This window comes from Phyllostomus hastatus, unplaced genomic scaffold (genome assembly GCF_019186645.2).
Source record: "Phyllostomus hastatus isolate PE091 unplaced genomic scaffold, TTU_PhHast_1.1 phas_scaffold_11, whole genome shotgun sequence".
Taxonomy (NCBI): Eukaryota; Metazoa; Chordata; class Mammalia; order Chiroptera; family Phyllostomidae; genus Phyllostomus; species Phyllostomus hastatus.
The window spans coordinates 5,524,511-5,540,470 of NW_025334005.1; the positions used below are offsets into that span (position 1 = coordinate 5,524,511).

Genomic DNA, 15,960 nt, shown 5'->3' on the forward strand with positions numbered 1-15,960 from the left:
CAGGCACGGTCGCTGGGCAACGGGAGTCCACGTTCAGACACTACTGTACACATCAGGGAAGCCCCGAGGGAGAGCCCTTGGAGGAAGCTGGGGGATCCCGGTGACGACAAGTCCTGGAGCTCACCTGGCTTTGCCAGGGAGCCTGCAGGACCGTGGTCTGGGACTTTGCCTCTGCTGGGGGGGGGGGAGGGGCGGAGTGCCACCGGGTCGGCTGAAGTCCTCCCGGATTCCTGGACAGCCCTTATTTTGACGGAGGAATCTGAACCCGGACAGAGCTTTTCTTTGCAGCATTGGGACGGAAAGGACTCATTATCCTGCAGGTTGTCTGTCTCCTGGACCACCACAGCACCACAGGCGCCGGTGGCGTGGGCCATGGGAAATGTTTGTGCAGCGGCATCAAAGTCTACAAGTGGGGGGACTGATATGGGCAGGGGGAGCTGAGACCGAGGGGGGGGTGTGGGGCACAGGATACTGTTGCGAAAAGTTCATTCATTCACTCAACAATGCAATCCTGAGGGAGTGCTCCATGCCAGCCACTGCTCTAGGCACAGGGAGAACGGGATACCCCTGCCCTCGTGGGGCTCAGGAGCCAGTGAGAGCTGTGGCCCCTGCTTCTGAGAGCTGTGCGGCTGCAGGTAAATCACGAACCCTCTCCGAGACCGTTCGCTCCCAGAGGCAACCCCAGACCATTAGATGAACTAACACACGAAAATGCCTTCTGCAGTGTCAGACACAACCACCGTGCACGTCCCTTGGGGGTGAGGTGGGGGTGGGGGGGCCGCGACAGCAATGGGCAGAAGAGGGTTGGCAGACATGTCTAAGTGTGTATTTTCAATGGCATCATTGAAAACTCTTGAGGGAAAGAAAAAAACCTGTTGAAAATACTCCCTTCCCCTGGGCTATATAATGGGCTGCCCTAGGAAACCCCAGCTCTGGCTGCAGCAGGAAAGGTCACGGTTTCTTAGGGGGCAGGGTCTTGGTTACCCCTCTCTAGCTTCTAGCCTGGAGGCCGGGAGGAGCCAGTCCCCGGGACTCCCCACCCCACCCCAACCTGGCAGTGACAGCCCCAGTGAATGGATTACCTGGACAGCAATCACTATTCTGCGGCTGCTCCCAAAACCAGCCTGTCCTGCCTTCTTCCCTGTTGACCAGCAGGCCGGCCAGAGCAAACAATGGAGCTGATAAGTTGGCCCTGAGCCTGGGACACTAGCCTCTGCTCTCTGGCTCCTGGGGGGCCCTAGCAGAGGTGAGGGCGCCACACCCACACCAGCATCCACACCCTCCCCACTCTTGCCTTCCTGCTCTGGCCCCTCCCTCCCAGGGGCCCCTCCCGGAGCCCTTCATTTTGCAGATACCGTATCTACGTCTTCCTGGCCCGAGTTGCGCCGTAACTATCTTTCCCAGGTGAGAACCTGGGTAGAAAGCAGCTCCCGTGTTTGCTGGGCACAGGGAGAACGTGCATTGTCAGGGAAGCAAATGAGTCATGCCATCAAGTGAAAAGTCCTTTGGTGAACTACTCACAGTGCGCCTGCCGGAGGGGCACCGGGTGGGGAGCAGGGGGGGCACTGTTTGTGTTGTCCGGCCTTGCCGCCCTGTTGACATTCTTCACCATATGGAGGTACTGTTGATTTTATTTACTTTTCTTTTAAATGATATTCCACTGACCACCCTGTTATTATTGATTTTATTTAAAAGACATCAACAAGGGTTAGCTGACTTACAGCGTCACAGCCTGCTTCAGTTTCTCTGTATCCTCGATTCGCCTTTCAAGTGCTGAGTACACGGTAAAGGGAATAAAAATCGAAAAGCCATTGGTAAAGGACATCATTGGCTCTTGGTTTTTCTTTCTATGATTATTTTTTAAAGCAACCCAACGTTGTGAAGTTTAGATTGTGCGTCTTCAGATCAGGAAGGCGCTGGGAAAGGGGTGCAGAACCAAATAGGGAGACTCCCCCAGGAAGTCTCTGGTCCGGCACTGCGTGCTGTGATGTGCGTGCTCTGGTGCGGGCCTGCCTGTCTGTGGGGTTAGGTCGCGCTCTGGGTGTGTGTGCGTTACACAGAGAGACACACACACACACACACACACACACACACAATAAAACAGAGGAAATGCCGGTGCCTAGTTCTCTGCTCTCTCCCTGTGCCTCTGCGTGTCCGTGCCTGCCTGAGTGTCTCCACGTGTCTCCACCTTTCTGGGCCCATGATGAGTGTCTGCACGTCTGTGTCTCCTTCGGCCGTCTCTTCCCTCCCCCACAGCCTGCACCCTGTGTGGGTAACTGGACCTGGGACACAGCCCCCAGGGCTGGCAGCAGAGTTGGCTGCTGGGTATTTTTAGCCTGTAAACATGTTTGCCATTTCAGAGGACAGGGCCTCTGGTCTCAGCCCCAGCCCACTCACGATCTTGCAGCAAGGAGGGTGCTCCTGCCCAGGGGGAGGGGGTCTTTTCAGGTCCCCAGCCTGGGGTCTCCCCTCTGCAGCACTGGGGAAGGAAGGAAAGCTGGCCTGACGTGGGCGGTGGGTGGCGGCTAGGAGGGAGGATAGAGGATTCCTGGGGGAGAAGGAATGGGGGTGTGGAAGGGGGTGGGTGTAGGCAGAAGGACCCCGCACCCTATCATTAAGCGTTTAATAAAATCTCCATGCAGTTCGAAGTGGCTGTGGGAAATGACTGTAAATTTGGAGACAAAGCGTCCAGCAAGTGGGAGGTGGGGGAGGGGCTCGGAGAGGGAATGGGCAGGTGGAGGGCACGCGGGAGCACGGTTTCCCGGCTGCTGCCGGGGGTCTGGAGAAAGGGGGGCAGCTGGGGCCGAGGGGTGCAAGCCTGACTCCCGCGCCGCTGCGGCAGTGGTGCCGGCCCTGGTGACTCCGGCTCTGAGAGGTGCGGCAGGGTCTCCAAGCCGGTTCTGTGGGGGGAGGGGGGAGGGGGCCCCCAGAAAGAGGGAAGATGAAAAAGGGGCGCGTCTGCATGGAACTTGGGAGCCAAGTGAGGAGACTGAGGCCTAGGATTTCAAGTGCAGTTGCCTGTGCTGAGAAAAATCTCGAAAGGTCAGTGTCAGTCTGGAGGTCGCAGCTGAACCGCCCAAGCTCCCCAGACGCCTTTCTGAACCCCTTATTCATTCCTGGAAAATGTTCTGATTCCCCGCTGCAGCTGGGTGGATGAGCTCCGGCGAGCTGGGACGGGTTTCCTGCGGGAGAAGCCCCACAGTGCACTCGTTGGTGGCAGTCCCAGGCTCGGGCCGGGACAGGGGGCAGCGGATGGGGGCGGGGGTAGGTAGCATCTCGGACATGCGCCCCCTTGTCCCCAGGTCTCTCCCCTCCACTCCCACCCTCCCCGCCCCCAGCAGCCCGCTCCCGCGTCCCTGCAGAGTCGGCCCAGCTCGCTGGTCCCAACCCCACTGCGGCCCCGCCCGGCCCCGCCCTCTCCCCACAGCTCTGGGCAGACCCGCCCGCCCCAGCCGGAGTTACAAGAGCCGCCTCCCTGCACGGGGGCCCGGCCACTCGGAGCAGCTCCGCCGCGGGGACTGCACCGCCCGCCCTGCCGGACCCGCCCCGACCGGGGCTCGACGCCTGCAGCAGCCGCAGCACCGCGACCACGGCCCAGCGCGGGCTATGTCTGTGCCCCGGGGCTGAGCGCTCAGGTAAGGGCCCGGCGCACTGAGGCGCGGTCCGGAAACCGGACACCGGGAGCGGGGAAGGGAGGTGGGGTGCAGGGCTTGGGCGAGGCACTTCGGTGGGTGTCACTGGGAGGATTCAAACAGTTTGGAACAAGCTGGGCAGTCCGGGGCTGTCGCGCCCTGGGAGCCGAGCTCCGGCTCGGGAGTTGGGGTGCAAGTTGGGCGAAGTTGGCAAGTTGCTCCAAAGCGTGCTTTGCTCCGGTCCGTATTTCTTTCGAGGGCTGGTTTTTGGCCCTACTGCACGTCAGGGCGCCGCGTTCCTGGCCTGGTGGCCCCCGTCCCACCCCCTCCCTCTGCGTGGGGCGGTGGCTGGGCGCGCTGATCCGGTCCTATTCCCTGTTTACAGGAGAAGTTTCCGAGATCTTTGCCGCGGCCCCCTGGCCCCTCCGGACGCCCCTGCCCCTGTCCCTCCCGTTACCCCACACCTCCACCCCGAACTCCGCGTCCCCGGCCCTCCCGGCCCCACCCAATTCTGTACCACCCGCCTCTCCCTCTCACTTGCTCCTGGCTGCCCCCCAACCCCCTTCCAGTTGCCGCACCCTAGCCTTGTTCCTCTGTGTACCCCATCCCGAAAACTCCCTTCTTCCTTTAGGGCTGGGGAGCCTGCAAGTTTGCAGCGCGCCTCCCTGCGGGACGGGTGGGAGTGGGGGTGGGGGACATAATTAGGGAGATTCCTGCACTGGGGTGGGCGGAGAAGGGGGGGGACAGCGCGGCGGCACCGCCCTTGGGACCGCCCCTTCCCCCGGAGGCGGTGCTCTGTCCCCCAACCCACTCCCAAACCCGTCCGGGCGGGATGGCCCCCGCCCCAGCGCCTGGATTGGCGCCAGCAGCCTGAGGAATGTGGTGGTTGGAGCCGGTGACTAATTCAAACCAGAACTCGGGAGGAGTGGTGGGGGGCAAAGGGGAGGAGGAAGGGGCTGTGTGTGGGAGTTGGGGGCTGGAGCCGTGCTCGGCGTTGGAGGAGGGCCGAGCTGCGCTCCCTGCAACCCTGCGCGGACGCGAGGTGCGCTCCAGGAGAGAGGGCCCGGGGGCCAGGTCCCCGCGGCGGAGTTGGAAAGGCAGCGTGCTTAGGGTGTGTTCGAACTGTGTTATGTAAGGCTTTCCCCTGCCGCGAGAGGGTGTGCAGTGTGCTAGGGACTGGCCCTCCCCTCACGGGGCTGGGCGACCCCTGCAGTGCCGGGCAGGGGATGTGGGGGCGCAGCTCCCTGGCGACGCTGGCCCGGAGGGACCCGTCGGGTCTGGGCCGGACCGGCAGTGCCCCTTGCGTGGGAGGGGACTGGAGTGGGCAGATGAGGCATCTCACAGCTCTGACTGGGCCTGGACACCAGGTGGGGGTGGTGGCTCTGGCGCCTCTGCTCGATGTGGCCGCAGAGAATTATGTGGGATGTGTGTGCTCGCGCCTTTCACAGGGTGTGGCCGCCGAGAGGTGGTGGTGGTGCTCAGGGGTCCCCAGGGAGCCTGCCGTGGCTGCTGAGTGCCCTGCTCTGTGGAGTGGATTTGTGGCAAGGGAGGTCGGTGTCTTCCCCTGGGAAGTGGGGTCCTTAGAGAATGGCCTGGAATTTCTGGGAGAAAGTGACCCAGATATTTACTTCTGTGTCTCCACCATACCGTCAGGCGCCCAATAATTGGTTTTGAGAGTGTCCCGTGTTAGACCGTAGCCTCTGATTTCAGGGGTCACGTGGCCCTCCTCACACAGACGAGCACACGGTAGGGGCTGGGCTGATTTTGTGGGGTGCAGGGATGCCTTGGGGGGGCTAGGACGTGCAGGGGAGAGAGGGAGATCGACAATGCCTTGGGAGACATTGTAGGGGCCCCACCTATGCTGGGTCTAAAATAGGGGAGTAGATTCTGCTTTCACGCCCCCTTCTTCCCCTGCCCGCTGGGAGGGAAACCCCTGGGGCAGGGTGTGGCACTCACTTCCTTTCGAAGCTGAATGGGGAAGCTTCCTTCTTGCCCTGGGATGACGGGCTGGGCCCGCGTGCGGGAGTGGAGAGCCGAGGGAGCACTGGGCTTGGGGGGCTCCTTCTTGCTGTGAGCTGTGAGCTGTGAGCTGTGAGGGAAGGTGGGAACGGGCCTGGGACTGTGTGAGCTGGGCAGGCAGAGGGCCTGGGGTGATTGGAGGTGGAGATTGGAGGATATCCCTAAAACCCCACTCTTAAGAGGTTATGCCGAGGGACAGGGCTCAGAGAACGCCGACCACGGGCAGCCACAGAAGTCAGTCGTTCCGAGCTTAGGGCTGCAACCCAGAGGAGGAGGCCCAGAGCTGTGAGCCAAGGGTCCGTGATTCAAGGGGCTCCTTGAAGAGCTCACCTCATGGTGCTCAGGACCTGCACCCGCCAGACTGGGTTCAGGGGCCGAGGCCCGGGCAGGGGCATGACACAGTGACCTGTGGGAGACCTGTGAGGGAAGAGGCCAGCATCAGTCAAGAACAGGGGAGGAGCTGGGGTCCCCCCGGGGGTTCCCCCTGGTCCCAGGGAGGCCCTGGGTGGTGCTGCCTGGGCACTGCCAGGCTGGATCCTTTGGCTCAGCCTGGAATTGAGCTCATCACGGCCCTGGCAGAGCTCCTCCCGGAGCCTGAGGAGCTGGTTTGAGGGGTTGCGGCGAAGCGGTGGGGGTGGAGGGGTGTGTGGGGCCTTGGGTGTGGTCACCACCTTCCTCAGAACCTGGGAACCGCCTGGGGACAGACAAAGGGGCAGACTGGGAGAGCTGGTCTGACTCCTAGCAGGATCTCTGCCCCAGCTGGCCCTCCCCCACCGCTCCCAGCCACCCCCAGGTTTCTCTCCCTGGAGCCGGGCTGACCACGTGGAAGGGAGGTGGCCACTGGAGAGGGTTTAGCATGTTACAGTGGCCGGCCGGTGTCCGGGGCCTCTGCTCTCTGGGTCTCCCGTGGCCTCACCCGGGCTCCCAGGGGCTGCCATTTCCCTAGGTTCCAGCCATGCCACGGGCCCACGGGCCTTCCCAGGGCCCATGGCGGGGCCACGAGGGTGGGCACGGCAGGGCTCAGTAGGGCCGTGTGTTTTGGTGGAGCCCCTCTTGCTTCCTGCTGGCCTTTGTTCCCATCAGGGGGCCGGCTGGGCCATCGCAGCAGCGGGAGGTCCTGGGTCCAGGGTGGAGGTTTCACTGTGGCCTTGGGGTGTGCTGCGTCGGCCAGTGTCACGGCAGAGAGAGCGAGGCATGAGGGTGTCCCTCTGTCTGCCCACGGTGGTCCCCGCATTGCCTTGGGCCTGGGTGTGTCGCCACGGCTGGTGTCTGGGGTTTGTCGGGCAGGGGGCAGTGTCGGGACTCGCCCTGGTGGTGGAAGTTTCACGGGCACCGCAGGGGCCGTGGGTAAGGACTGAAGTGAGTTTCTCCATCCCGGGCGGGTTCTGGACCCTGGAGTTTGTGTCCAGGGGTCCCGTAGGAGGGCAAGGACAGCCCTGGGGATGAGGCCTGGCCCCGCTGAGCGGAGCAAGGCGCTGCCCTGGGCGGCCAGGGAGGGGCATCCTGCCCTGTCCCTAGGGGCTGGAGCGGAGGTTCCAGGGGAAGGGGAAGTGCCTGGGGCTGATCCGGACTTTGGGCCTCGCGTCCTGGCTGGGCTGGGGGCAGCTCTTCGGCAGCCGAGGGCCCTGCACTGGCGGGACCTCACCACTGGGTGGAGAGCTGGGCCCCGGTGGGGGCTCTGATTTGGGCACAGGTAGGGCTGGTGGGCGGCGGCTCCCGAGCTGTAAGCACCCCGCCCGCCCCCCCCCCCCCCGCCCCCAGGGAGAGCCAGCCAGTTCTTCACCTCCCCACCCCTCCCGTGGAGGGCGACATCCACAGAGTTGGTGTCTTCATCCCAGCAGCTCTGGGTCAGGGCCCAGGCCTCCAGGGCCCTGCGGCCGGGTGTGGGGGGACCGCCTGCTGGCAGATGCAGTGCTGCCCCCAGCCCCCTGTCACAAGGAAGGGAGAGTCCCTCCTGGTCAGGGGAGGCAGAGGGAAGCTCCCTCCCCGATAAGAGTGAGAACTGAGAACTGGCTTCTGAGCTCACTGGGGAAGTGGCCGCAGGAGAGAGGTGGGGAGAGGTGGGGAATGGCGGCTGGCACGGCGGCCGGGCGGAGCCCAAGAAGCAGCTGGCAGGCTGGGGTGGGAGAGGGGAGGCCCTGGAAGTCAGGCGCAGGAAGCTGGCGTGATGGTGAGGGCCGGCCGGGGCTGGAGAAACGTCCGCCTGCTGGGTTGTGGGCTGGGCCGGTGGCCCAGGTACTGATCCGTGAGATGGGCAGGTGCACACAGGTGGAGGGAGGCAGAGACCCGTGTCTCTCCAGTGCCCCTGTCCCTGGTGTGGGTCTAATGCGTCCATCCTCTCAACAGGCTCCTTGCATTCTGGTCACCGGTGTCCCCCACCTCCTTGCCCCCCAGCTGGTGCGCCCCCCAGAATCAGCCGAGTGTAAAAGTCCAGGCTTCCAGCCTGGACCCCGGCGATGGCGGTGCAGGTCTGCTCCAGTTGGACTGGGGCCTGGTTGCTTTTCCAGACCGAGATCTGCCAGCTGCGTGCGTGGGGGTCCATTTGGAGGCTTAGGCCCCTGGAAGAGACCCACCTCCGGGTTTCTCCTCGTCCTTCCGGGAGGAGGGTCTGCCTGCCCCATGCTGTTCCCATTTCTCGGTGAGTGGAGGTGTTTGCCGCGCCCTCCCAGGCCCGGCTCTGCGGGTCCTGTGCTGCCCAAGCCCCGGACGGGGATGATTCTCTGGGCCTTGACGTGTTGGGGCCCAAGAAAGCTGGGTCTTGGGCCGCTCAGGGCTTCTGACCCCTGGGGACATGGCCTCGACAAGCCTCATCACCAGAAGACCCCTCAGGGAGGCCTTGGACATGGCCCACTCTGGGTCCACTGTGCCCACGCTGGACCACGACGAGGCCCACCTTCCCGTGGGTGTGTCCCCCTGGCTCTTCCTCGCCCCACCTCCAGCGGAGGTCTCTCTCCTCCGTGTATCTCCCTTGCGCATCTTGCTGTGTGGTTTCTCATCCTGTGTGCGCCTCTGCATGTGCCCTCGTCCCCGACCCGCCTACAGACTGCTGGCCTTGGTGTCGGAGGCCTCGGGGCTTGCCCGCCAATCCTGGCCTCTCCGTGGGCCTGGGCACGGCACCCACCTCTGGGGCCTGTTTCCGCATCTCTAAAATGAGGACGTGAATTTTTAGTCACAGAGGGCTGTCTGGGGGTCGAGGGGGACCCCCGGCGCGGAACCCCAGCAGCGCCTGCCCGGCATGCCCTGGGAGCTCTGCGGAATCCTCTTCCAGCTGGTTGGGCTTTTCTTTCCATGCGGGACTTTCTCTTCCTCTTTGACGTCTGGTGAGTGAGTGTGAGAGTCGGCCGCCCCTCTGGGCGTCTTGTTTACCCCGGTCGCCCTGGTTACACGGGTTTGGGGCTTTCCCTCTGGCGGTGGTCTCCACCCGGCGGTGAGTCATTTCATCTCCTGGTGTGGGGGCTGCTTCTCCCAGCCCCGTGTGTGGGGTGGGTCGGCTGGCTCACGTGTGTGTGTGTGTGTCCTGTGCTGCTGGGGGAAGTTTCGTCGCTGTTAGTGCCCTCCTCGTTGTGACCTCAGAGGGTCACTTCTCGTGTCCAGCTGGCGCTGGGTGCTTGTGCCGACGCGAGCTCCTCTGGTGCGTGTGTCTGGTGTCCAGGTTGGGGGCTCAGAGGCACTGACGCCCTGTCCTGCCTCTCAGGGGTGTGTGTGTGTGTGCGCATGTGTGCACCAGTTCCTGTCCCTTGACGCTGCTGCTGGCTGCATGTGGGTCTCCGGCTGTGGCAGCAGTAGACAGCGTTGGACCAGCCCCGCCCTGCTGTCTTCCGAGGGCCGTGGGGACGAAGGGGCTGTGCTCAGGGTGGCGCTGGGGGAGGGTGCTCCTCTGGAGGTCACACCTGGTGGAAGCCCTCTGCCCGGGGCCAGGAGTCCTCTCCCTGGATCTGTCCGGGTGTCGTCCCCAATCTACAGAGGCCGCGCGGGCTCTGCCCCTCCTCTTTGAGGTTTTGAAGGGACAGGACGACTTCATTCTTCTTGCTGCTTTGGGCCTGAACTGCTCTCTGTCTCGCAGTCTCAGACGCGTGTGCTCTCAGCCTGGCGGCGGGAGGGGCCTCAACGTCATCTCAGGCCTTTTCTGCCCCCCCAGCAGCCCACCCCCTCCGCTTTCAAGGGGCCCCGCTGCAGCCCTGCCCGTGCTGTTGCCCGTGTTGGGGTGGGCAGGAGGGGGCAGGCAGCTGGCCTTGGGCTCTGGGCCCCACGCCCCCCTGTCCTCACCCGCGGACCTCACTCTCTCCACGTGCAAATACATACCAGGTGGTGCCGTGGCCTTCTCTGCAGGGGCGGGAATGTTCTCTCTCCGTGCTGCCCCGTATGGTAACTGTGTATGGTTGTTGAGCTCTTGAAATGTGGCTGATACGACCAGTGACCCAGATTTTAAATATAATTTCAGTTAATTTAAACGTAAATGGCCACCTGTGCCTGCCTGGTTGGCGGCACACAGCTGCACAGGCTTCTGGCGCTTGGCTGAGTGCACGGCACGGAACTCCCCGGAGCGCCGGAGACCCTGCCTTGGGTGGCCTGGCTCCTCCTGACTTGTGTGGGCGGAAGGGGGAGCCGCAGGGCTTGGCGCAGGCTCCAGGGCTGGGAGAGACCAGGGGCTGCGGCCCAGGTGCAGAGAGCACATCCTGGGCACGGTGGCCCCGAGTCCCTGTTGGGACCCCCATGTCCAGCCGTCTGGTCTGCGTGGCCCAGATCGGATGAGATGAGAGGGGAGGGGAGTCCTCCTGGCTGGGCCCGTGGGCGGTGCAGCCAGAGCAGACAGGGTGGCTGGCAGCCCCAGCTGGCCGGGAAGCCAGTGGCGCTCTGCCAGGGCCAACCTGTGGCCCCGGGTCCAGGGCTTCCCGCTCTCGCGGCCTGCGGGCCCTGCTCCACTCCACATGGCCGTCTCCCCTCCTCAGCAGCAGTCTGGGGCCAGGCAAATCCAAGCCCCTCCTGAGCCTCCCGGCTGTGCTCCCAGGGCCTCTGTCCCTAGCACTGTGTCTGGCTCGGGGCCCCGTGGGAGCAGCTGGCGGGGAAGCCGACGGCCTGTGTCCACTGGAGCCCCAGCCCCTCTGGCACTGGGGGTCTGGCCTGTGGAACCCTCTGTCGGGTGGTTTTTAGGTGTTGCCCTTAGCATGTTTGGGGCTGTTGTGGCCACAGTGACTCATTGGGGAAGGAGGGGAGGGTGGGGCCGAGATGTGGGCGAGGGGGAGCTCGCGCTCCCCCTGTGCCCGCTGCGGGCTCAGCACCAGGCTGCTGGGCTGAGCAGTGGGGGGCCCCCCTCCGGGAGGAAGGCAGGTGCCAGGGCCATCAGCGGCTTCAGAGATCCGAGAAGCCCTCGGGCTGCTGCGGGCCTCTTCCTTCCTTGCCCTGCCCGGCCCTGGTCTGCAGGGCGGGCTGGCTTCTCAGCGCTGGCCGCAGCAGGGGGCGCGGTTTAAGTTCCGGCTCTGCCCGTTTCATGTGGGTGGGGAAGGGTCCGTGTGGCTTCTCGTCATCCTCGTCTGCCTGTGAGGAAGGGCGGAGGCGTGGCCCCAGCTCACACTTGTGCCCACGGGCTGCTCCCCCGGCACAGCCCTGCTGGCCTCCCGGAGCACCTGTGCCGAGGAGGAGCCGCAGTATCTTAAATACCGCAGGTGTGAGTGCAGGTGGTCGGGCGGGTGCCTGAGGGTCCGTGGGCTATCCTTTCCCCCGTGTTGTGACACTGGAAATGCTCAGCGCCCGCGAGTGTCCACGAACAGTCCTGTTTCTGAGAGGCCAACGAGCACCTTGGAGACCCCACTTAGGTTTCATCCTCTCGGAAGCCTCCCAAGCCTTCTGGAGCACCTGTTCACGTTCTGTACCCAGGACGGGAACCGGGTCCTTCGCATCCCCACGTCTGGCCCGTGGAGGACCGGGGGGTGCAGTCAGGTGGCAGGTGGGCGCTGGGCCGAGCGGAGCTGCCCCTCCCCTGTGTGCTCTGCTCTGCGGGGCCCCGGGCGGAGCGGGACGTGCAGGAGGCGATCCGCACGCACACGTCTGTCGACTGGCTGACTCACTTCTGTGTGCCAGTGGCTGCAGGGTGGGGCGCCGGGCCAGGTGCTCCTCGATTGACAGCGCCTCCCCCCCAGGTCCCCCGACGTGCTCTGGGTGACGCTGCCACCGCCATTTTGTGTGGGTGGCCGTAGGCGGTGACTGGAGCCGGGGTCCCACCTGCGGTCTCTCGGGGCACCTCGCCTGCTGCCAGCTCACCCTGCGGCCGGAGGACGCCTTTGCTCCCGAGTGCCTGCACCTATGGGAGCCTGGCCCGGGGCCCAGCGTGGGTGGCCAGATGGGCCCTGACTCACCCCGTCCCTGAGGCCGCTCCGCTGGACGCCAGCCTCTCGGGCTGGGACCAGTGCCTGGGGTGGGTGGGTCAGCGGGTGGGGGGCTGGGGTTTCCTTTGTTCAGTGGCCGCCTGTGTGTGACCGGGCTCCTGCAGCTCCCAGCTGGCAAGGGTCCCCCTGGTCCCTGAGGACGGATTTAGACAGGGTGACCCAGAGTCACCGTCGCCACCGTCCCTGCCTGCAGGCCTGCCCGTCGCCACCTGCAGAGCAGATATGACCGGGTGTGGGGAGGGAGGTCCAGGTCTCGGCCTGTGCCCAGGGACAGCCGCTTCCTTACTGCGTGTGGGCCTGGGGCCAGCTGGCCTCTGAGTGCCGGCCACGCTGTCTGTGCAGTGGCAGCCCCCCCTGAGGCCGGTGTGGAGACCCTCTCGGGGCTGTGTGTGTCGGGGGGCTCCTGTGCCCGGATCTATCTTTCCAGGCCCGCTGTCTCTCCCCTTCAGTCCTCATGGAAGTCCTTATCCTCTCCATGGTAACACATGAGGAGACGGAGGCTCGGGGATCTGAGGGGACTTGGCGGGGGTCTCCCCTCTGGGAGCACGCAGAGCCAGGGTTTGAGGCTGAGCCGGGCCTCCTCTCACCTGTCTCCGTGCTTCCAGGCTGGTGAGTCCCGAGTGGATGGGACCGATGACAGCGAGGGTCAGGGGCTTCGGTCTGGCCCGGGGAACAGAACGTCAGCCATCGCTTGCGTGGCCACGGGTTGGGGTTCCAGCAAGCTGTTGTTGAGGGCGTGCAGTCAGTGTGAACTTCTCCCTAGGCTGTGAGATCGAGCTCCCCCACGGAGAGACTGAGGAGAGGACAGGAAGGAGGGGCGGGCTCCTGGCAAGGCATTCGCTCCTGAGCTGAGTCCTGCAAAAGGTGAGTAGGAGGGAAGGTGATGAGAGGGGTGGAGGCGATGGGGCGGGGAGGGTGCAGACCGCTGGGTGGCATCGGGGAAGCTGGGCGTGGGCGGGTGGGAGCAACATGGGGCTGGTGACCTGGGAGGCCGGTGGCATCCCCCCGTCTCCCTTCCATCTTGTTCGCCGCACCTTGGGGCATCTCTGCCTCAGGAGCGGGCACTTTGGAGACGCACCCAAGATCCATCCCCGGCCTTCTCATCCTCTGACCGGTGTGCCTTGTGCCCCGTTGTCTTGAACTCATCCCCTTCCCTCGTTCCAGATGGAGAAGGAGGAGGAGACAACGCGGGAGCTGCTGCTGCCCAACTGGCAGGGCAGTGGCTCCTCCCACGGGCTGACCATTGCCCAGAGGGACGATGGCGTCTTTGTGCAGGAGGTCGTGCAGAATTCCCCTGCGGCCCGCACTGGGGTGGTCAAGGAGGGTGAGTCACCACAGGGCGTTGCCTGGGGGGCTGGGTTGGGGTGGGTGAGGGTGGCAGAGGGAAGGGCAGAGGGCAAGCAAAAGTGGACATGTGGTTGTGGAGGGCTGGGTCCCAGTGCCATCAGGATGGTCGGTACCCAAGCCCTACCCTCTCTTGTCCACTCTGTGTGTCTGCCACTTGCTCAGGATCCCCAGGAGAGGTGGTTACGTGGGGAAGAGGCTGGAGACAGTCCTCAGTTCTGACTGCAGCACTCACGAGCTCTTGCCACTTTGGGAAAATTAGTTGACCTCTCTAAGCCTCAGTTTCCTCCTCTGTATAATGGGTGCCCCCACGCCTGCCTTGCAGAATGGTCATGCCATGCATGAAATGCAAGTCAGTTGGAGTGCCGAGCACACGTGTTTGTGTGTCCTCTCCCTGAGACCTGCTCCCTGTTCCTCCCTGCCCAGGGGACCAGATTGTGGGTGCCACCATCTACTTCGACAACCTGCAGTCGGGAGAGGTGACGCAGCTGCTGAGCTGCATGGGGCACCACACCGTGGGCCTGAAGCTGCACCGTAAGGGGGACCGCTCCCCTGAGCCTGGCCAGACCTGGACCCACGAGGTCTTCAGCTCCCACTCCTCTGAAGTGGTTCTGGTGAGTGCCTTGCCGGCCCGCCTGCGTCCGAGCTTCCCCCCAGCCGCACTGACCCGCTGGCCCCACTTCCTGAGCTTTCTGTCTGCTCCTGGACCTCTCCTGTTGCTCCTCCTCCTAATTTCACTGCTCTGCACTCTCGGTTGAGTCAGCCAGGTGGTTCCTGCTCACGGGTGGCACGCGGCTGATGCTGCCCCTCAAGCTCAGTCTCTGCAGAGTGCTGTAGCGTGGGCGCCGGCTCATGCTGTCTGGCCCTAGATGCCAGCAGGAAGGTCGGCTGCTTTGCCGGCATCTTTGACATGACTTCACGGGTGCCCGGCTCTACCTCACACGACATTTTTTACTTCCAGAGGCCCGGACTCACAGGGCTTCTGACGGCTTCTTTCTGTAACACATACTGGGGCTCACAGGGAAAGCGTTCGCCCAGGCACGGCCGCTCTCACCCCGGCTTTCCAGGGCTCCCCACTTCAATGATCACGCGCCAGGGAGTCGGGAGTTGTGAGCCTCAGGGTCAAGTTGGTGCAGACAGAGCTGGTCGCCCGGAGGCATCCCCGTACCTGACTGGCGATTTGAGTCTAGAATCCGATGGTGAATCCTTCTCCCACACTGTGCCATCCAGGGGTCCACGCCCTTCCTCTCCCCCAAGGCTTTTGCTTCCTTGAGTTTCCCCAAGTAATCTCTGTCTTCCTCCTGCGATGTGGTTGTCAGCCCCTCTCGCCAGCCCTCTGTGCTCTGCCCGGGGAGGCTCCTCGGACTGCCGTTATGGCCCCAGCTTCTCTGGGAAGCAGGCTGGGCTGCGGCCGGCGTCTGCGACTCAGGCAGACTCTGCTGCAACCTCTGCTGGGCGTGTCTCTCTGCAGAGCGGGGATGATGAGGAGTACCAGCGCATCTATGACACAAAGATCAAGCCTCGGCTGAAGTCGGAGGACGGTGTGGAAGGGGAGACCCAGAGTCGCACCATCACGGTGACTAGAAGGGTCACAGCCTACACTGTGGATGTGACGGGCCGGGAAGGAGCCAAGGACATCGACATCAGCAGCCCTGAGTTCAAGATCAAGATTCCACGGCACGAACTGACCGAAATCTCCACTGTGGATGTGCACAGCCAGCCTGGGAAGACCGTGATCAGGCTGCCCTCGGGCCTGGGGGAAGTGTCTTCAGCCACGGGCCCTGCTGTGGACATTCAAGCAGGTTCCATGGTCACTTCTGGACCGGAGCTCCAAGGTGCCAGTCACTCGAAACTCCAGGTCACCGTGCCTGGTGTAAAGGTGGGAAGCTCAGACATCAATGTTGGTGCAAAGGGCTTAGACTTGGGTGGCAAAGCGGGAGGCCACGTTCCTGGAGTGGGCATTTCATCTGCTTTTAGGGGTGGGGCGGTAGAGGTACAGGGCCCATCTCTTGAGTATGACAATAATGGAAAAATTAAAATGCCCACCGTGAAGGTGCCAAAATTTGGTATCTCCGGAAGGCCTGAGGGCCAGGCACCAGAGACAGGGTTTAGTGTTTCTGCACCTGAATTCTCTGTGGGGCACGAGAGCAGCAAGCCAGGCGTGACCGTGGGTGGGAACATCCAAACCCCGCAGCTAGAAGCCAGTGCTCCCTGTGCCAATGTTGAGGGGAAGCTGAAGGGCCCCCAGATTACCGGACCATCACTTGAGGGAGACCTAAGCCTGAAAGGTGCCAAGCCACAGGGGAGTATAGGGATGAACATCTCTGCTCCAAAAGTCAAGGGCAGCATCACTGGCCCCAGTGTGGAAGTTCAAGGCCCTGATGTTGATAGCCAGGGGCCTGGAGGCAAACTAAATATGCCCAAGATGAAAGTCCCCAAATTCTCCGCCTCGGGTTCTAAGGGAGAAGGAGCTGGAGTTGATGTGACATTACCCACAGGTGAAGCGGCTCTTCCTGGGGTCTCTGGGCATGTCAGCCCGCCTAAGGTTGCTACTGGGGGGCTGGAAGGGAAGGTAAAGGGTA

At 63.6% G+C, this 15,960-nt stretch overlaps 1 protein-coding gene across 3 annotated transcripts in view; it reads left to right on the forward strand.

The window, feature by feature from the left end:
• Positions 1-3,459: 3,459 nt before the first annotated feature.
• The window catches only part of AHNAK (AHNAK nucleoprotein), an 83,298-nt gene continuing 70,797 nt past the window's right edge, over positions 3,460-15,960 (forward strand). For 2 of the 3 annotated variants that reach the window (XM_045855478.1, XM_045855479.1), the window contains exons 1-5: positions 3,468-3,635; positions 12,798-12,898; positions 13,199-13,358; positions 13,805-13,992; positions 14,850-15,257. In XM_045855478.1, coding sequence (XP_045711434.1) covers positions 13,199-13,358; positions 13,805-13,992; positions 14,850-15,257 — 756 coding nt within the window. In that variant the 5' untranslated portion in view covers positions 3,468-3,635; positions 12,798-12,898. Of the gene's footprint in view, positions 3,636-12,797; positions 12,899-13,198; positions 13,359-13,804; positions 13,993-14,849; positions 15,258-15,960 lie in introns of all 3 variants that reach the window. The other variant, XM_045855480.1, reaches the window with a different exon arrangement.